This window comes from Bombus vancouverensis, chromosome 18 (assembly GCF_051014615.1).
Source record: "Bombus vancouverensis nearcticus chromosome 18, iyBomVanc1_principal, whole genome shotgun sequence".
Lineage (NCBI taxonomy): Eukaryota > Metazoa > Arthropoda > Insecta > Hymenoptera > Apidae > Bombus > Bombus vancouverensis.
Window position 1 is genome coordinate 2,138,486 of NC_134928.1, and position 21,940 is coordinate 2,160,425.

The 21,940-nt window shown below is 45.4% G+C and overlaps 1 protein-coding gene across 3 annotated transcripts; it reads left to right on the forward strand.

Annotated features, from left to right (window-relative positions):
• The first annotated feature begins 2,622 nt into the window (after window positions 1–2,622).
• Window positions 2,623–21,201, forward strand: LOC117161339 (uncharacterized). 3 transcript variants are annotated; one of them, XM_076626280.1, is made up of 4 exons: window positions 2,623–2,698; window positions 3,110–3,153; window positions 9,281–10,327; window positions 14,966–15,597. In XM_076626280.1, the coding sequence occupies exons 3-4, from the start codon at window positions 9,322–9,324 to the stop codon at window positions 15,451–15,453; spliced, it is 1,494 nt and encodes a 497-aa protein (XP_076482395.1). In that variant the 5' UTR covers window positions 2,623–2,698; window positions 3,110–3,153; window positions 9,281–9,321; the 3' UTR covers window positions 15,454–15,597. The 3 variants fall into 3 exon arrangements, with proteins under 3 accessions (XP_076482395.1, XP_076482396.1, XP_033198676.2); XM_076626281.1 differs by lacking the exons at window positions 2,623–2,698; window positions 3,110–3,153 and adding an exon at window positions 16,208–21,201 and having other exon boundaries at window positions 6,971–10,327; window positions 15,005–15,448; window positions 15,581–16,054; XM_033342785.2 differs by lacking the exons at window positions 2,623–2,698; window positions 3,110–3,153 and having other exon boundaries at window positions 6,971–10,327.
• Window positions 21,202–21,940: the final 739 nt, after the last annotated feature.

The window sequence follows — 21,940 nt, forward strand, 5'->3', positions numbered from 1 at the left end:
CTCGTAAGATATGTCGAGGTCGTTTAATGCGAAACGAGGTCGAAGAATGTTCGAGCAGAGAAAAGAGAATATATTTTGCGGATGAGTTACTATTAAAATGTATACGACCGAGGGATTGCTGCTTGAATGATTTAATATATAATACATATTAAGAACATGTCGAAGTCTATTGGAGTTTTCAGTCATATAATCCAGTGGAATTGGATTAAGTAAATAAAAGTTGAAGAGTAATCTCCGTCATTTTCAAGATACCCTTCTAAAAGCCAGAGTTTCCCCGTCGAGTGTAATTTTGCAAGAAACTTTTTTCATGATTCGAGTTTCGTAATCTCTCGTAAGGGGTTTCCGTGTAATGAGTGCAACCCTTTCTGCTGAACTTTTAGTACCGTTGCCTGGCGTGAATTAAGACTGCCATTGGCTCCTTTGGGATCGGATTTTTTTTAATTATCTTAGCTGCGTTATGCCTCTTTTTTTTTTGAGTGGTGCCTCGGCTCCCACCGTCTCGCAACGATAAATGACACGCAGCTGGTACTCGTCGTTCGAATAATCCTTTTCCTGGAATGTTTAAGATTCGATAAAAAGAAATTTTTGTATACGTTTTGAATCGGCATGAAAGCGTTGTATCTGCACAAGTCTGTATTTATTGGAAAATCTATCTGCTCCATATAAAACACCCCTATAGGATAACGAGGCGATAAATATCGACCCATTACAGCGACAGAGGGTGTTATCGAAAACGTGCGTTTGAGAGCAATAAACTTTGAGGGTAATAAATTTCATTGTAATCCACCGGTCAAGGTTAAGAATGCTATATTTTTAACAGCCGCTCGATAATTTTTAACTATCATCGTACCAAAGGACGTAAATCTTATGAGGGTTTGTTTAGCTTTCTGTCCGTAGACCTTAAAAAATAATTATCATAAACCTTTTTATGAATTTCGAGGCACAAATCTGACAAACCTATTTCCAACTAAATATCCGAAGAACCATCTTACACCCTCGTCACATAATTAAAATATGCTCTGTCTTTTGTCTTTCTCGATTTCGTTTAAGCTTCTCGCATGGACTACTCTAAAATTTGCATAAAGCCAGCAACATTTCGTTCGACTTGCGATCGTTGTGACAGCGATGGCGCGTAATCGTCGAGAATCATGGGATTTTTAATTCGATTACACGGCGAAATGCGTGCTCAGGGCCGAACTGGACGACGTAAATGGTAAATGGACGGCTTCTGCGAAGCGTTTCATAGGAATGGCATAACACAGCTACCCCTCGCTGGGGTTAGATACGGCAGGGAATCAAGAGCTTTCTCGTGTCCGGCTGTTGCGCACCCTCGACCAATCTCTTCTGTACACACCGATGTTGGCTAGCGTGTTTTTCACGCGACCAGCCATTCTCTTCGCCCTTACTTCGCTCCACGACGATAATATTCCTCGTGGCACGTCCTGCCCACATTTCGCCAAGCTTTACCATTACCGTCTCTCTCGCTTTCTCCCTAGGTCTGTGCCGTTCTACCTATTGTCCCAAGAAACTGGCCGACCTTTTGTGTCGCATAAATCGTCAGGATTTGTGTATTAACCATTGGGATAAGATGTTTTGTTTTCCAGAAGGAAGATCGTGACACGGTAGTTTGTTGAGTATCATTGTGTAGATACGCGTCGAACAGCTCGTTTATGAAATATGAATATAATTACAACCTTTTCTGCTAATTTCTTACAATTTATTACTTTATGTACAGAGGAATTTCCTTTATCCGAATTTGTCGGGAAATAAACAATTCGTACAATAAGAATTCAATGATTTTCCCTGTTATGTACTGTCCTACTATCTCTGTGACTAGATTCAATTCCAGTTTGACCAGGCACTAGCTGTAATCTGGTTCCAATTTTTACGTGGAAATTTAGATATCTATTAATTTATTGAACGGTATCTGATTAAGATTCAAAACATACGGACTTGTTTTGATTTCAAACGATAAAGATTGAATCGATATGAAAATTCTTAAAGTACTTCGTTGCTAAAATATTTTCCTTCGCGTCTCACGGTCTCTCTCTTACACGCTGAATCGACACGTTTCCTCTCTCTCTTTTCAAGCGTCGTTCACCGGTCCGCCGTAAACTCACCCCCAGAGATTTGGCTCCGCAGACACCTCCAGAGAGCATTTCCACGTTTTCCACCTGCAGTCTCGATTTCGATATTTACGTTCAGCGCGGCGAATCGAAATTCATAGGCACGCCCATGATTGAATTTGCCGACCTTAGGAGAGAACCGTGATGGACTGGATCTCTTCAAAACGTTTCCGTGCGTTCGACTTTTTCTGTATCGTTCCAACAGGGAAAATTCGTAAAAAATGATTTTAATAATAAAGACATCACCATGGTCCCAGTTGCTTTGGCCAAAGTGGCGAGAAACGTCATCGATATAGGAACGGAAACATGTTTTCGAAAGTAGTAAGCTAAGAGGCCATATTATAGGTCGATTAACGGCTGTACAAGATACCGAACTTTATACCTGGAGCGATATATATAAAAATATTTTTACATACAGTCACGTTAACGAGATATAGGTATGACAATGTCAATGATTGTTCCCTTTCTTTCTGTTTCAGGCTGATGTTTTTCTTTATAAACCTGTAAATAAAAGGCCTCAAAGTGTACGGCGCCGTGGAGAAGACGTTTCACCCGTTCGAGCTGTGCAGCAGGTGAGTCAAATCTTTCTGAAAGCGTCCATTGTTTCGTATAATTTCGATCCTAACAGAAAGTGGGCGATTTATTAAAAAATGTTCTGTACATTTAAAACATATATATCATACGTAGTCACGTGTAATACTTCGACGAAGTTGATCGAATCCCTCATTCGATCGCGGTTGTACAATTTAGAAGCGCGTGTTTGATTTAAATTGAGTCTACGATACTAGCCATAAAATTATAAGATCGTCGCGAAATATTATTGTTGAAATTTGCGAGAAGGAAGTGGCACAGATAACGCGCCTAGGACGAAAGTAAGACGCGTGGGAGTAACGTAACGTGGCGATCGATCCGAGAAACGCGATATCTATAAAATACTTTCGATTGGATGTGTCACCGTTTCATGGTGTTTGCTAATGTTTCAGGCTTTCCCGCGTGTTCCAGCCGGGAACACTGGCCGGTATACAAGGTGAGTTGCGCACGTGTCTATTTCTGTTATATTCCTTTCTTTTTTTCTTGTTCAAATGAAACCATTACTCGCCCACGGTACGTTCGATAAACGTTTCAATCCTCTTAACACCGATCCCTAAAATTCATTTTATCGAATTTACGAACTCGTTGCATCTGGAAAATGTCCGATCGCAGTGACACTTGGCAATCGACTATGAAACGATTTCTAAACGAAGCGACAGATACACTTGGATATTAAAAAAGAAAGAAAAGCGAAACGATGAAAAGAAGCGAGGAACGCGAAGAAAACAGTGACATCGTGAATTTTTAAGGCGATACGATCACCCCCGACGTCTCGTTCGGACTAGACGAGTTAATTCGCTGCTTGTAGCCGACCTCGAAACCTCGAGCTAAAAAGTCGACGATAACGTACTGTTTCCTAGGTACGTACTTGCCGTAAACAGAGAATTGTATACAACTGCGTCGCACTAAAAGCTACTAAACCGCGCATACTACCTATAAATGGGCGGGTTGCTATAAAGCCCATTCATGATCGCGTCGTCTGTACAACGAACGTCAGGTGGCTCGCGCCTCCCCCGCGATTTATCGCACTTCTATTCGAACGAGAGTCTCGTGCCTCCCATGTACTTCCTACGCAAGCACAATAGCACACGACCCCGATATCGGTGCAGACAGTGATTCGATATATTCTACTTCAAATAGTGCGTTATTTAAGAATAAGCAAAGCAACGATATATTATCGACTGTTATACGAAGGGAATCGATTTTGTTGGTAATCTTATAAAATGAGATTCGCTAACTGGTTAGTTCCGATAGCGAAAGTTTTAATTTTCTAATAGATATTAATGCAAGGAGAAGAATAAAATCCTAACTGCACGACTTAATATTTAAATTATTTAGGACCATATTATTCGTCTGTTTCTCTCAGTTTACCTATTACGAAACAGGAAGCAATGGTTAAATAACACGAATTTAGGACAGTGATATACAACATACACAGCTTACAGTGTTTTCTTCGACTTTTGTTACCGCTCTGGGTACAATTCTCAATGCTATTCCTTAAGTGACACAAACTTAAGACAATGATATACAACTTATACGGTTTACAATGGTCTCTTCGACCCTAGTTACCGTGTTTCGGTACAATTCTCGACACTGCTTTCTACACTACTCTAATCCGCTGGAATTACTCCTGCAACCCTCGCAATAACTTTTTTTGCTATGTTTTTATGTGCAAACGGTAAGGTCTTGTAGGCAAATATACCTTTCTTAATTACCCCTACACCGTAAAGGTCTACGGACCCGTTATATTAAGCCTATTGTCCTTTTTCCTTAGAATACATCAGGGTATACCTTAGGAATGCTATTCTCAGAAATTTTGCCTGCATTTTAAATACCGCCTATAGTAAACAAGATTTCGTTCTTAAATTTACTTCAGCGAGTTGTTGGAATGGCTTGACGGAATGGCTTGAAAAGTAGAGAAAACTTGGAAAATTCTGTTCCATCATTCCTTTATGTAATCTTCTCGCAAAGTCGAGATATTTGACGTTGATCGTTAGAGGCTCGTGATTACGAGGGACGATCGTGACTGTTTAGAAACGAAGTCAGCGCGAACGTCATAGTCGTGTGGACCTTGGAACTCAAAAGAGAAATTTATAGATTTCTCGCGAGTTATTGCACCAATAATAAACTCTCGCTAATGGATCAATTACGTAACCGAAGGCTATCATCCATTTGCAGGTGTGCCCCATCCATGTGCAGGTTCGATCACCTTTTAACGCCATCGTTTATTACTAGTTTCAAGTTCAATCTGTTCATAAATAGTCGGAAGAAGCTTCTAATGTCAAGTTTACTCACGTCGAGTATCTTATTCAAATATACTCATATGCCTTCTGTTCACTTTTCACTCAGGACTTTTTTATCTGCACCTTTGTTGCTACGTAATGTTAAGGCCTTTGCCCTTCCGTCGAAAAGAGATGCAAATCGTACAGTTTAATATACACAAAATGTCAAGTCGTGGGAACTAGCCAAATATAGACTATGCACGGTAAATCTTCATTCATTGCAATGAAATTTTAGTTTTCGCAAGGTTGAATCAACTCTTGCTCATTGGCTCTGCTTATCTGAAAACTTGTCATATTTATTCTAGCTACCTGAACAATTTACTCTTCGATGGATTCAGATAGACGAATAGGTTCTAAAGTCCAAAGTTTTACTCGGTCGCAACTTAAAATTGACTCGGTTGCTTTAAAAAGGCTCGACGATGGACACCGGCGTTGTATAGATTTGCCGATAAACCTAACGGGCGTTCGAATAATTTGATAATTCGTTTGCCGATTAAGAAGCATCCCACGTCGAGGCGCGATCTAGTAGCGCGCGAGCCTGATGGACAGATGGAAGGCGTATGTGCCACCGGAGTTGTTGTCAGACCGTTTTACTTTACTGCCCCATAAAAGTACCGAGATTTAGACTGCAATACTGCCATGACGTATTGTCGGCACTTGTGTGCGTGTGCATGTACACGCGTCGTTACAACGTGTGCGTCGATTCACGCACCGTAGTGAGATCGTGGCGGTCGCGAGACATCATCCGTTCCTCCTTTCGCGCGTGACGTCACGCGTGCAGAACAGCGGAAAACGGTCGAGGACTCGGTCATTCGTTCGCGCGACTCCTTCGATCAATTCTCTGTGTTGTTACGTCGGAGAACGTGGCCATTAGGATAATTATGTTCGCGCGTCTACGAGGAATTGGTGGACATTGATTTAGCGATATGGAACTGTAACGTATTACGATCGCGATATTTTCGCTACTTTTCGCGTCTTATCACGGTAATTCTGTCGTTGTTGTCGTTGTTGTTGTTGTTGTTGAGTCTGGACTCGATGGATTGAAAAATATAAGGTTTGAACTAAAACGAATAGGTGTAGCGACTATTTGGAGTAAAAATCAAGGCGATAGATAACTCGGGCAATTCGAACGATTACTCGGTGTTGAAGCCACATGATTGTAAACAAATAATTTAGCAACGATAACGGCTAGTCGTTATTCCGCGAGATAATGGGTATCGTAAAAGACGCGGTGTTCGATGACGGAACTTGCCGAGGATCGACAAAAGTTGCGACCACGCGTTCGTAAATATAACAATCGAAATCGTTAGTCTTGGAAAATTGAATTATTTCGACTTAAAATATCGGACAGAAGCAAACGATCGAGAAAGAGAAAGACGCGAAACCTACTTCTTTGGTTAAGGACGAAATTTTACGAGCTCCCGTGTCTTATTTATCGCGCGTTAGAGGCGCGAAAAAAGTGGAAAGGCGCTGTAGACTACCGACGCGAAAATTTTGATTCGTGGTAACCCAAGGGACGCGAAAATTGTACGCGGGATAGTCGAAGAGGCACCTGCTGTTCGACGATTGGATTACGACCCGGTTCAAATCGTTCCTTTCGTTTTATTTTCGTCTCTTTCTTTAGCCAAGAGTCGTGCTCGCAGTGGAGAAAACGCTTGCAAGCGCGAAAAAAGTCGCTCGAGCGATATCGAGATTTTCGTGAAGAGGCCCGCGCGTATACGTGTTTCGCTGCGTTTATGCAGGCTGATTCTCGCGCGATGCAGAGAAGGGAGAGAGGCAGACTAGAGTGCGATGGACGAGGGTAGGAAAGGGGTTCGGGGCTAACGGCTTGGCAGAGCGCGAAGTGGTAGGGGGAAGAGAGACGTGTCCGTCCAGGGTTTAGTTATCAAACGATCCGAGAGATCGCGCTCGTGTCGCCTTCAGCTCGTTTGCGCGTCGAGCCGCGGGCAGAGCTCTCAGTTGACGCTCAGTTCGGCTCAGCGAGGCCAGAGAGAAGAAAGGGAGTCTTTTAGTGTGTGTAAACATCGCGCGTGTGTGTATCATCATTGCCTGCCAGGATTCCACGGCGACTGTGTAGCTCTCTACTTGAGGTATCTAAGGCCGCGTGCACCCCACGATACTTCTTCAGGGATCCGTTACCTGACTTTTCAGAACAGAACAAAAAAAAAAAAAAGGGAAGAGCGCTGAGAGAGCCACTCGGTCCGATCACGAATATACCGTTTCTCCTGCCCGTGGTGATCCTTGATGCGAGTACGTCTAAAGGGATTTCTGCGATTCGTGGATAGCGCGCCTCTCGCCTCGGGAACGGTCGGATAGAAGGAGGTCGAATCGAAATCGAAGGATATTTAAGGAGGATAGGGTGAAAAGGCGAGAACAAGTGACCGGTGGAGACGAAGTGCGCGCTGAAGTGGACGTCGCGTGTGTATTCGAAGAGAGTAATGAGCAGCGTGACAGTTTCCTTTGAGGAAGGAGACGGGACGACATGCAGCTCGAGCATGGTCCGGACCGGGACGACGATAGCAAGATCGGTGGAGCAGTGAAAGAAACGTGCTCGTGCCGTACGGACGACGTGACGTGCTCGGTCCCGAGAAGACCACGATTGCCAAGTGTCCTGATCGCGACATGTTTCAGCCGCGTACCGCTCGTTGATCGTTTCGAGCATCCATCGTCGCCGGTAACGTCCGGCGATCGCGAAATTACGTGGAACGCGCGAAACGAGATCGACTGATCGCAAGAAGAAGAGACCGAATTAAAATCGCAGTTTCACGCCCGTTACGCATATCGTTACGCGTTGATAAAATAACAAAGCTGCAACGATTTATATCGGCTGGATATTCCCGAACGATCGTTTCTAAAGGAGTGCTGTGTCATTTTTTGTTTTTGTTCGTTCCAACGTCGCGCGTGGCGCATCATCGTTGGACCTGATCATCGTCATCGTCATCGCTGTTCGATCGCTGGGTCGTTTGAACATCGATATCGGAATTCGACCCGCTGACCGATCCTCATCGACGACGTTTCTGCACGTGGCTCGACCTGCTTGCCGCCCGTCAACCTCGATCAACCTCGGTCGTCGTCTTGGACGCGTTGTCGCGGTGGTGGTGGTGGTGGTGGTGGTGGTGCATGGACCTTTTCTCGACGGATTTGCTACGCATTTTATCGCGCCCCTGGGCGCCTCCTTCTCTGTCTATCCCTGTCTCGCTCCGTCTTCTTCTCTCGTCGCTCTCGCTCACGCTCTCGCGCGTTCTCTTCGTCTCTCCTTCCCTCGGTTTCTCTCTTTCTGGATTGCCGTGTGCCGTCTCCCTCCACCCCACGCTTACCTACCCCTCCACCTGTCTGCCGCGTCGCTGCACACCCTCTCTACCCTCCGCCAACCCTACTCGCACGATCACGTACACCCGTACAATTTTCCCTATCCCCACCTACCGCGCGCCTTCTCTACCTTCCGCACGCGTTTTCTTTATTTATTCCGCGATTCCACGGAGCAACGCAACGCTTCGCACACGATGAAACGCGCGGCTCTTCCGTCCTCGCCTTTTTGAAATCGTCGTCTCGCGTGCCAATTTGTGCACGGGACTCGCCGCGGTATTTCCAACTGGTCTCGCTCCCTGACCATTGGTTACATTTGCTGCCGATTTCGTCGGCCACGCTCGACGAGACCGTCTCGTAAAATCGACGCGAATAACTACCGCTCTGCTGTTTCTCTCGCTCCCCCACCTCCCCGCGTCGCCGTCATTCTCGCGGCCTCTGCCGTTTTCTTCTCTTTCTTCCCCTCGTTCGCCTCCTACTCCTCTTCCTCCGCCCTCTGCCCCCCCCTCTGCCTCCTCTACCTGCTGCTCTTTCATCGCGTACGGTGTCTCGTTTTGTCGGACTAACGTTACTGGCGACGTTATATCGGCTCGCTCGTGTCCGTCCTTGGATCGCATATGCACGTCGTAAACGCGACCGCGTGAAACGACGATGCGATCGCGTTTGCCGGTCGACTGGTGAAAAATCGATCCGGTATTCCCGCGCTTGGTCCGCCGCTGCCACCGTCTCCCGGACAACGCCGACGATCGCGGCCGGATCGGCCACGGAATCGGCCGCGTCGCGACCCTCGTTCCACGTCGACATCGCCACCGTCCCGGGCGTCGTCGTTATAACACCGGCAATCACCTGTCACCATCTGCACCATCGCCGATCACGTGGCTTGCTCGACGGCGACGCTGTACGACAATGTTCACGCCGCGCCGCTGTGCGGCTCCGGCGTGGGCCACCCTGGCTCCGTCACGCCGATGGGGTCAGCCACCGGAGCGGGGAATTCCACCGGGGTAACCTGGTGGGCCATGATGAACGGTTCCCTCTACGAGGACAGCCCGCCACCGGTCCCGCCAACAGCCTCGAGCCTCGTATCGATCCAGCAACAACAGCAAGCTACATCGACACCGGCTTCCCATCAACAAGCCACTACACCGACCTCGCCAGCTGCACCGGCTTCCTCCGCTACGAGCGCGCCTTCGGCGCCCACAGCCAGCGCCAGCTCGACATCGCCGAGCGCCTCCTCGGTGGCGAGCAACAGCGCGCCAGGCCCGCTCCATATACCCGCCAAGAGATTGACCGCCACACCAGCCGCTTCCTCCTACGGCGAAGTCGGCTGCGTCGAGTCCACCGCCGCGCCCGCCGCTGGACCAGCGGGTGTCATTCGTCATTCCCATTCGTCCTCGGCTGGCTCGCAAGGAGGTTGGAGTTACAGTCCCCATCATCCCCAGGACTCTCACTACTCGTCTGCCGCAGCCGCGGCTGACTCCCTCAATCATCACCAAACCTACGGGGGTAACAATCCCCCGACCTATTACAATCTGGCGGCCGACCCTACCTCCACTTCCGGATCCTCCAGGGACAACCGGAAAGCCAGCACGCTCAGCTTCTGGTCGCCAGCCGCGGCGACAGCGGGTTCCGCCGCCACCGCCGGCTCCACTTCCGACTACAAGTCCTATAACTCGGCCGGTGTCGCCACCACCAGCTCCTCGACCGGGGCTGGCTCTTCCTCCGCGGCTACGGGTGCCACGGATCCGGCCGTTTCTTCCTGTCATCAGAGCTTCTCTCAGAGCTGGTGCAACTACGCGCCGTACACCACGGCTAGGCATCACCATCCGGTCGACACGGCTGGCCATCATCATCCTCACTCGCAAGCCGGGGTTCCGTATTTGGCGCCGTCCTCAGCGGACGACCGAGGAAGGGTCACTGCCGCGATGGTAGCCGCCGAAGGCGCTTTCCCGCATGACGGATACGGTGGCCTTAGGAATTACGGGGCGCCCGAACCTGTTACCTCCAGTCCGTACCCACCTCCAGGTAAGCATCGACTCTGTCTTCTTTTTCATCTTTAATCTATCTTCTTTCCTTCCAGTAGGATCTGCCACTAAGGTAACGTATACCACGTACGTTCTCTACATACGCGCTTGATTTTACTGTTCTTCGTTCGATGGAATAGGTTCTAACGTAACTCGCGAACCGCGCAAAATTTGTTTGCTCGTAAACGCAAGGTCATCCACTGTACGTGCTCCGGCGAGTCCGCAGGGAAACGAAACGTCGTCCAAAAGTCACGAGATCGTGCTTCGAATCTCTTCTAGCTCGGCCTTGAAACGAGTCGGCGAGAAACAGAGAGAGAGAGAGAGAGAGAGAGAGAGAGAGAGAAACGAAAAGAGTAAGATCGAGAGGGATGTAGAGAAAATTTAAATGGTCGAAATTCGCGAAGATCCTGACCTGTCGCACTAGCGATTCAGTCATCGTTCATTCACGTATTTGGTCATTCTCTTTCGTCCCCACTCGACGTCCTTTCCTCGGGATCCTGGAACCCATGAAACGTCGCATGAGCAACAACGAACCACGGCAGGTTTATTGGCGGCCGTAACTCGTAAACTCTGGCGTGCGCCTCCGATCAGCTGATCCGTTCCATGACCCGTGCAGCCGTTCATTCTTCTCCTACTAACGGCCATTCTCGCTTTCCTTCTCGCAAACGCTGTCGCCAATTTCTTTTCGCGTATCCATCCATCGTTCGGTTCGCCCTGTTTCATCTCTTTATCTCTTAATAATGTTTGGATATCTTTTTACCCGTTGTACGTCTACGGAACGTCCGTAGGTCCTTGCTCGGCTACTTGCATAACCAGTTGGAACTCTGTCGGCGTTGAAAACATATGCAAACGTACTGCTGACATATTCAATGCCACGACCGAATCGTATTTTCCTCGTCGCCAAAGAGTCGTGGCAGAACGGAAAGATTGGCTCGGTTTAGAGCTACGAGCTGGAGATTTTGATCGGGCAATAGGATATTATAGAGGCCGGTGGAATGTACGCGCGTGGCTCTTCGAAATCGTAAAGAATAGGAAAATACGAGACACGGTAGTTGCTCATACGGCCAAGCTCGGCCCGATAAACGAGATAACGTTCGCGTGATCCTCTCGACTCTCGGCCCCGAAGTTAATCGTATGCGTGGTAGGGAGGTGCACGCGCAGGCGTGCGATCCATACAAAGTAACAGAATACGAGCGCCGCGTATAGTTTAACCGTCCCCCAATAGATGGCAGCTCCATTATCTTTGTTCGTCTGTCTGGTATACGAGACCGCGTCGTCGCGGCATCGTCTTCAACGCGTAGCTTTTCCCGAATGCTTCCGACCAAACGGTAGCGCGGTTTTTGGACAAGTCGCGCAGACCGCGACAGCTACCGCTGTTCACGATCCATCGTTCGCAACCGATCAGATAACATCTTCCTGGTTGGGTAACGTTATCGTCACAAGAAGACCGGTTGCAACGAAACGACGCGCGCTCGTCGTTTAAAAGCCACTTTGCAACTTTAAACGACCTCCTATGTTTCGCTTTTTAATTTATCGCGCGCTTTTCGATCCCCTTGGTCGTGTCTAATTAGGGATATTTCGAGTTACGATCTGATCGCGCGAGCCATCCTTGATCGTACACCGTCCCCGATGTTTTATCTTTCCAGTTACTGTACTCGGTTAGTTTCTGATCGAAAACTCGATTCGTCCTCCTTCGAAATTAACGCTTCGTCTTTCGCGTTAAACCGTTCCGCTAAATTGAAATTACAATAGATAGTCGTATCTAGATGGTCGGAGAGGGAAAAGCTTTCGTCGCGTTGATATCAGTAAATCGTGGACAGTGGTTGTTTCGAGGGTTGGCGCGATAACCGTAACACGCTCGTTGCTGGTAGCACGCCTGCCGCAAATCGATACGTCATTTATCCCGCAGCTCCGTGTGCCCCTTTACACGTCCCTACCGCGCATTCACATTCGTAAGAATTCCGACCTTCGTTAGAACGATCGGCGTATTCCAACGTTTTATTCGGCGATATATCTTTTTCTCTCGCTTGTGCAATCGGGTTCGCGTAGCAAAACGAACGAAAGCAAAAGTACGTTAAACGAAATAGAAGAAAACGGGACGAAACGGAAGGAACTGGCATCGAGAGACGTAACTCGAATCAGCCTCTATAAAAAAAGAGAGTGGGAAATGTTTGGTACATTTTTCCCGATCTTGCTATGTTTTAATCGACCGTTTACGATAAGACATTTCTAAAGTTATGGCCGAGGAGAAGGATGGAAGATTTTCTCAAAAAACGATAACAAAGAGCGAGTCTTTAAGTTCGACCGCCGCACGTTAAAATTTATTCGTCTCTCGACGATCGCGCTATTTCGGTTGTAAATAAACTCACCTATTTTCGGTTGCTTTAATAAAATTCCTCGTTGGAACGTGTTTGTTAGGAAATAACAATCCCGAGGAGGACATAGGAGCGTTTTGAGAATCGAGACACGGTTGTGAATAACGTCGATGAGATTCAACGAGGGGAATAGCAGGTGGGAAAGTGCAATTTAGTTGGGCTGACGAGCGTGTAACGTTGCCAAGCTCGCGAGGCTGTTGCATTCGTAGCTTTGCAACGATTACTCGCCATCGTTGTCCGTACTTGGGTTAAAGATAGACGGACAGGCGGACCGCTTTCGTAATCCCTTCGTTTCAAGCACGCTACGTTCGAGCATTGGGCGACCTCTTCCAAAAAGACGTTATTTATATCTCACCTTTACTACGCACCTAATTTACAAGGACTTGTACTATCGGCAATCTTTTTTTATAATAGTTCTACGTCGAACAACGAACGATAAGACAATGTTTCGATCGTACAGTACCTTTTGTACCGCGAATCAAGAAAGACGGAACGTATAATACGAACGAGATTGACCTCTCACGACCGTAAATAAATTTTTAGATTACACGACTTATTACTTTCGACTAGAACACAATATATCCGAATTTATTGTCATAAAATTAAAAAAAAAAAATTATTTACGAGAGAAACGAAACTCTTTTTTTAAAATTGCTGGAAGTCGTTGGACGTTGTTATCGTCGTCGAACGTTTTAATTGGCAAATAGAAAAATTCGCGAGGCGAACGATCGCGCGATTCGTGCACGGTCTTGAACCACCGCTGCACCGGCTACGACGGGAAATGTACTAACAGTACCGTGTTTCGCGTTTCCATTTCATGTTTTCCGGCCGGTTAGTACGCCCGGTCCAATTATATCGGCTCCTCGGCCCGTCGCGTCGCGTCGCGTCGCGGCGAACCCTTTGTGTAAGTATGTGCCTCACGTATTTACACAATACACGCATTCGTCAAACGCACGCTGTAGCGCCAGGAAACGCTTTGGGTGTGAATTTCACGATTTCCTGACCTCGCATTCCCCTTAATCAGCGAAATTTTAATTGAAGAAACTTCGTTACTTCAGGGATCCTTTTATCTCTTGGAATTATTATATTCGTTATGTCGATATTCATCGTACGAATTTGAAATCACGATTTTCTTTCTTCTTCCGTTTTCGATATTTTAAAGATCGAATTAGCCTCACTTGCACGTTTACGATGCTGTACTGAGAAACCAGTTTAAAACTCGTACCTAGTAAATGCAATTATTAACCTCTCACGGAAAATTTAATATCCACTATAACTGTACCAGTTTTCCCTCTCCTCGACCGGAGCACGATCGCGAAGAGATAATTTTAAATTAATTAACCCCTTCGAGACTATCGGAAAAATACGTGCCAACGCAAACTTCAGTTCTTTCCGAATAAGTTGTTTACGACCGCTATTCGCAACGTATTTCGCGTAGATAGCGTCAGGTTCATAACATAACGTGAAAAATTGTGTAAACAGTGTGTACTATAAAAGACACATGGGATTATATATGCCCATTTCAAAAATATGCTTGGCCTTTTTTTTTTTTTAATCGTTAAATATCATTATATCGCGTTTGTTGTTGGTTATTGACGGGAAAAAGGTTCGTTTCGAAAGGGTTAATTCCGAAAGCCTATATAAATATCAATAAAGCGTCGCTCACGATATTGGGATATACATATACGATCACTCGAGTATTACGCTTATCGACTTTTAAATGAGATTTTTTCTCTCTTGTTAATGTCAGCGGGATATGTTGTCGTATTCAGAGTACTAATTCCAAATGGTAAACAGATCGGTTCATCTGTCGGGAAATCGGGAGACGGTATCACAGTATCGATCGGTTTGTTTGGTTCGGTTTATAACACGTAACCAGTGTCAATAGAGATTTCATTCGGAACAAAGTCTAACGGTATTATATAGTTACGCGCCGATACGTCGACCAACGAACCGATGTATTTGCTCTCGTTTCTGTCGATTTGTACGGATCTGATAATTGGACGAGCCGCGGAAAAAAGGAACGGGTATGGTGATTTTCTTTGTCCGGGGCACGTTGGGACGCAAGATCGAAAATACGGTAATTGCTATCGAGTAGCAACGGATCGAGTGGAAGTTATTTTTTAATCTCGTATGAATATATTATTTTGAAAATTTGATTACTTTCGATGAGCGCAATCTCAATATCGAAGCAAATTTATTCATCGGCTATATTCCTAGCTAGCAACTAGGTTGTTTGTTACCGGCAAACTAATTGTGTTAAGTGATGTGGGGTTCCTCCCCATCTTCGTTGTTTCCCGCAGGTTCCCTGGCGGGAGTCGGCGTCGGTGTCGGCGTACCCGGGATGGGCGTTGGTTGCGGAAGCTCGAACCCTCTGGAATGGACCGGTCAAGTGACGGTACGAAAGAAACGCAAGCCGTACTCCAAGTTCCAGACGCTCGAGCTTGAGAAGGAGTTCCTGTTCAACGCGTACGTGTCGAAGCAGAAGCGATGGGAGCTCGCGCGCAACCTAAATCTAACCGAGCGACAGGTGAAGATTTGGTTCCAGAACCGACGAATGAAGAATAAGAAGAACAGTCAACGGCAGTCGCAGCAGCAGAATAACAACAACAACAGTAACGCCAACAACGCGAATCATCACGCGGCGACCGGTAGCCACCACCATCCGAGCGCCGCACACGCGCCACCCTCGAGTCACCACGTGGTCGCGCAGGCGCACCACGCAAACGGTTCCGCGAAGCATCATCAGTGACCCGTGGCCTTCTCTGGGGTCGTCTTCGGCCATCATCATCATAGCCATGGCTCAACGAACGGTTGCGTCGGAAACGGGACTGGAACCGCGACCGGGACCACGACCGGGACCGGAACCGGGACTGGAAACGGCACTGGTCACTCCGGCGGCCACGCGAGTCTGGTTACAGGTCACAGCCACACGCTTCACGCGCCCCAACCTCAAACGCCTCTGCCGACCCACGCCGCCGGTGCCTCCAACACCGTCACGCCCCCCACCGCTGTCGTTCATCCTCACATTCACGCACATGCTCATCATCATCAGTTGGCGCACGTGGCTCAGCAGTATCCTGCGCTTCTTCATCAGACGCCTCATGGCCTGGCTGCCTGAACGCGAGATCATCCTTCAGGTTTTGACGCCCCCAGAGAAATCGTGGATGAGTCGTGCCATCGTACACGGCTCGACCTTGCAACGCAACTTCTTCATCACCGCCGCCGTCGTCGTCGTCGTCGTCGTCGTCGTTACTGGAAATCGGCATCCACGACAACGTCGGATAGATAGATATGTACCCGCACACTTATCGAAATTTGTTCAGCAGCTGTTCAAAGACTGCCTATCACTTGTAAGGAAAGATAATGTTTCGCGAGTAGTATATTATTATTATAATATTATTTTATTATTATTATTATTAATATTATTAATATTATTATTATTATTATTATTATTATTATTATTATTATTATTATTATTATTATTATTATTATTATTATTATAGCCGATCATCGTCATCTTTATCGTCACCCATGTTTATTATCCAACGGAAGGAATACTGTTGTATAGAAGAGCGTGACTAATTACGGCGTCCTTGAAACGTCAACCATCAGACTCTTTTCCCGCGTGTCGGTATCAGGTGTCGGTCTTCTTCGAATAGTGCGCATTACGATATGCGGCACCAAGCAATCTGTCCAATTCGTAATTCGGTAGTACTTCCTCCAGTATATATATATATCATATATATATAGTAAAGCAAATTAGTGTCACTTAGTGTCTGTCCTTCCCCATCTCATCAACCTTTACCCCTAACTGGATGAACACCTTCTGTCCTCCTTACTCCCAAGAAGCTCCTCCTCCTTCAACACCGGTCTGTACCACTTGCTCGAAACTCTCGATCGTACGTTTGCTTTGTCTTGTACTGTTCAGCTCGCGCGGTCCATCGGGAACGATTTAAAGAAAACATCGATCGGTGACAATTACGCAAGGACGGTTCAAGAAACGACGACATTGGATCCCATGGTTACGACACTGCGATTCGCCTAGGATCACGGCTGGGAAAGGTCTCTTCCTAGGGGTAAGTCTATCGAAAGGTGTATCGAAAGGTGTATCGAAGAAGAAGCGCGATCTTTAAAAACTCGATCGATAGCGTACGTTTCGAATTATTATCGGATATAGAGAAAGTCGCGGTGTTGTTAAGAAATTCGAATATTTCGTTTTGTTAAATTTTACATTTATTTGTTCGACACGCGAAACGTTGATCGCTACTGTCTGTGATCTCGCGGTAGATACTAATATTTGCAGAGACGATCTTGATCGAACTATGATTATCGTGTCTCTCCACCGTTGTCCGGTATTGGCTTAATTTCCCGGTGTACTTTGTCGTTCCGTGGGATCCAATGCGCTTTCCTTTTTCGACATTTCAACCGAACAGTGGGACGTAGGCCGATTTCCGATTCTGTACTATCCCGATAAACATTAGCGAATTCGATTTGCGCATGTTCGTTCGATCGCTGACGGCTTGCAACAGGGTGAAACGATTTAGATCTAAACTCTAGATCTTTGTAGATAACTTCTGTACTTGCTGTTCGTTTCATCCTGCGGGAGGCCATCAGCTAGGGAATCGTTAATAGAAATCAGAGAGATCAAAGTGAGAAATTAAGACTGGGCCCGTTCGTAGTTCTCGATGCAGCGACTTGCGAGGACAAAAGTGACGAAGGTCACGGCCATCTCGCAAACGATTAGGTCGAGGATGCGTCTGAGGCGGACCTAGTCCAAAGCAACCATGCGTTCGAAGAATTAGTCTAATTATGTCCAGAGTGTCGTATTCGCCTACCAAGGATTGCAAACTAGTACCTATAATTCTTATATTATATGTAAAAAATCGACTTAGATTTAAAAGCATACCTAGTGGACTGTGGAGTGGTCGGGAGTATTATTCCGAGACTGAGTTTAGGATATCCGTTGTGGAACTAGCGGTACGCCAATGAGTCCTCACGACCGACGAGAAATCGTGATGTTCGATCGATGGTAAATTTCGATTTTTCGCAAGGAAAGGGATCGTACGATCGAACAATGTTTTCGTCGAGACAAAAGGAATTTGTTTGTTAGTCATTTCGATATTATTTATATTTGTTGAATGCGAAATTATTGTTTTGTTTGGAAAAATTCCAGAGTTCTCACAAATATATAGATATATAATACATCTATCAAAGAATCAATTAATCGAAAGTCCAAATTTAAACATTTTTCTCGTCGAGCGTTCGACATAATATTCGTCCTTGTATCTGCGTAGCTATCGTAACTCGGCAACGAACTTCGATTCTCCGAGACTCGAACGTGGATTTATCGAACGTTCGAAAAGTTCACGACGCCGAAGAAAATTCAACGTGGAAAAGCGCTAGCCACGCTAGTGCCAGGTGCCGAAATTCCTCTTTCCAGATTCGAGGACGGATGTTATCTCGGCCAGTCGAGTGGAAAGGGAGCGACCGACTCGCGAGACGAGCGAACCGAACGGGCCAACCAACGAAGTCCTAAACGCGGTCTTTAACTGTAAGAGCGAAGAAGACGAAGGATTTACCTTTTAATTGGTACGTCAGCGAGTAAGTAGGTAATTTAATCGGATGTTAAATGAAAATAAATATCCCAATGGATCTCTATTCTCTAAGGTGCAACATTATCTAAATTATAAGGGCCGCTGAATGAGTGTGCATGCCTACGGTATATTACATACACATACACGCGTATTTTCCGAATGTTTCGTGCGAGTGTGCGAGCGCGCTCACGCGCCTACATCCCTATTATACACTTGTATGTGCGAGTATGTGTATGTGTGAGTGAGTGAGTGAGTGAAGTGAGTGTATACGCGTATGCATGTGCAGCGTATGACGAGCCTGACGAAATGTAAGCGCGGGCTTTACATCGACGAGAAAAATCGATAAAGAGAAAGTAGGACCGGCGAGGATCGGAATTTCTTTAAAAGTGTAGGCGCGCGCGCGTTGTGTACTTGCGAGCGTGTAGAGAGGGAGAGCGTGAGCGCGGCGCGTGAGTGGAATGTGTGCGAGAGAAGAGAACGACGGGACGCAGAGCGATAGAGATTGAGCGGAAGAGAAGATGCGGAGAGCGGTAAAGTGAAAAACAATGTTATAAATAACGATAAATAGAAGCGTGTCGCGAAGAGCGAGAAAGCAACGAAGCAGCGAAAAAAATGTATTGTAATAATTAGAGTAACTTTTAAACGAAAGAAAAATGGAGAAACGGAATGTACTTACACACACAGAGATGTACGTCTGCGCATGGAAATACACGCGAAACACACCGTGAGATTGGATCTTGGATAGATGATATATAGATTCCGCCGCGACTACTATTAATACATTAATTATGTAACGACGAATAAAGTATCGAATACACGAGTATAGATAAGATGGAAATAGAGATGCGAAAACGAGGCGACCAGAGATCGTATGAAAAAAAAAAAAAAAATAAAGAAGACAAAACAGGAAAATTTCGCAGGGGTCGACGTCAAGGTCAATATTGCAGTCGGCGCACCATTCGGATTTCAACGTGAATTATTGATTGTAATTAATTGCTAATTGTTTTCCCGCTGACAATCTTCGACGCGATTATTACTATTATTATTATTATTATTATTATTATTATTATTATTATCATTATTATATCATTATTATTATATTATATTATTATATTAATTATTATTATTATTGTGAGCGTCTCGTTAATATTATGTTATTGTTTTTATTGTGTGTTGTTTTGTATGTACCTATCAGCCAATTACGATCATGATATTATTATTACAAAATGGTAACGAAACGAATGGGCCTGCAGGTATACATGTACGCGGAAGCGCACAGCTCGACAAGTATACAGAGGAACACGGTTTTATCGAATCTGATTAATTTTCATTTTCCGCGGGATAATCCTCGAATCTGCATCGAATAGGCTACTTCGATCAACGAAACAGTCGATATTCCGCATTTTCGATTACGTTTCCCAATTATTTTCCCCTCTGTTATGTTTTGTGTTACCTTTTTTCAAATTTTTCCTTTTTGCTCAAACCCGCCATGGGAAGCTTTATATTAAATTTGACTTGTTTCGGAAGCTTTAAGACGCGTTTAAACGAGAATCGACGAGCTTTCCATCGAATTCGATCCGAACATCACCGGGAAAGCATTTTTGCGAGATCGATCGACGAGGATGTTTCAATGGAGACGATTTGTTATGTTCTCGAGTAATCGAGGAGATAGGAAGAGATGGAGCGAGAAAGAAAGAAAAAGGAGAGAATGAGAAAGTGTGTGTGTGTGTGTGTTTGTGTGCGCGAGAATGGAACGCCAGGCAATCTCGTTTGCTCGAAGGGAAAAAAGAGGAAGAAAATGTTATACATTGCGAGAACGCGAATTTATTTTTTTTATATTCAAGTTACTAAATGAAGAAAAAAAAAACGAAAAGAAGCGACAAATTGTTCTTGTGTTATTACGTTTCTTTTTTTTATATTGACGTCTAAGTGATCAAGTCACGTTTATAATTTCTTCTGGATGAAAGGAAATGTGAAGAGAATTATAATTATATTATTGTTTCATGCTCAATATTGTTACATTTACTCGATCAACGAACGCCGGACCTTGAACACGAAAAATTAACGTCCTTCCACTTCTACGAACATCCATTGTAACTTTACGAAGCTCATTTGCATATTCCGCGTTTACTCTGTATATCTGTCACGAACCCTCACCAACTCCTAATTTTTAAGCGATTCATCCTCCGTTGCATATATTTCTTAACGGCGTATTCTCGTTAATTCCTGGTACAAACTAACGAGCAACGCTACAGAGACTTTGTTCCCTTTGCAAACCTCGCGAGAATTCATGGCTCAAATAATGTTGGAACGTACATGATTCGCGACGTACTGATAACGTTTGCGGTCGTTTGTACCTGTAATCGACCAGTACGATAACGAGCTGTTCGCTGCGAGGTAAGTAATTGAGTTGGAGTTGGGATAAGCGTGTTCTATTCTTCCTTTTATGCTTGCAATTTGACACGTGGTCTGTATAAGTATGCCTGTACACGTGCCGATCGTTAATCAATACAAAGGCATACGTTCTCGACAAAGATTAACATATTCTGTGGTGAAAAACGAAACGAACGAACCGCGTTCCATATAATTAGAACGTACACGTCGCTTTATTTCGCGTTGAAGTCCATGTAATCGTCCGTTGGTATTATTTTAGCCATGATAGTCGAGCCGTACGAAGTTCTCCGGGGCAATTGTTTCCATACTTTTAGGAAGAACGAGTTTCGTTAAACGGAAGATACGAATGTTCGCCCCTCGTGATCGAATCTGTCTGGTTTTAGTTGTATTTGTACGATATTAATTATGGTCGTAAGTGAGATATTATACGCTACTTGTAAATAAAAACACAAGATTTATCCTGTATCGAAGTGCAATAATAAAAACATGTTTAATTAGTGCCAAAGTAATTGCAGAGATAAGAAGATAACACACGATCTCCTCCTGCGGCCGGAATCTCGTGGCTTCCGCCGAGGAAACGGCGAACAAGTACCTTTATAAAGTACGCCACTTTATCGCGCAAGTAACGGGAAAAGATAAACGGTTTTCCACGAAACTTCAGCCACTCCGGCGTACGTACGTAATTTCAGAAGTTTAATCACGCCCCCTCCCCCCGTCTTAAGCGACGATTTAGCAATCATCGTATATTAAACGAAAGTTGTAAAAATACCCCTTGTCGGAGTAGAGACGCGAGGAAAGTTTTTAAATCACGCTTAATGTCATGATCGACTGTGAGTTTGCTCTTAAATCGAACCTGTTCTCCTTCGGTTTCATATCAACGCATATGCATGTTAATCAACCGGTTACTATGAGCCGATGTGTTTACGGTCATTCATAATAAACTGAAAAGTACCTACTACGCTATTCGCGTGACGTTCGATTCACGGACTGCTCGAGGATAAGCGAGCACGTTGGATCTTATTGAAAATTCATAGATTAGTATCGTATCGTGCCTCGCTTACTATTCCGGTCGTTTAAACGTATGTAAGTTAAACGTACGAGATAAACGTATCGATAAATTTCTTTTTATTTCTCAATCTAATCGGTCTTAATCTGATTAAATCTTTCTACGGTGGAGGAAACTGAGACCACCAGCTCGCAGTAAGTAGGAATAAATTAACTTTGAATAGTCGAGTCATGTTATATAGA

What these genes read in the sequence shown, in the direction of transcription:
- LOC117161339 (XM_076626281.1), top strand. Translation starts at nt 9,271, where the DNA reads ATGGGGTCAGCCACCGGAGCGGGGAATTCCACCGGGGTAACCTGGTGG. An exon ending in CAGTCCGTACCCACCTCCAG is followed by an intron (nt 10,328 to 15,004) that starts GTAAGCATCGAC and finishes TGTTTCCCGCAG; the next exon opens with GTTCCCTGGCGGGAGTCGGC. An exon ending in CGGTTCCGCGAAGCATCATC is followed by an intron (nt 15,449 to 15,580) that starts AGTGACCCGTGG and finishes CCGGGACTGGAA; the next exon opens with ACGGCACTGGTCACTCCGGC.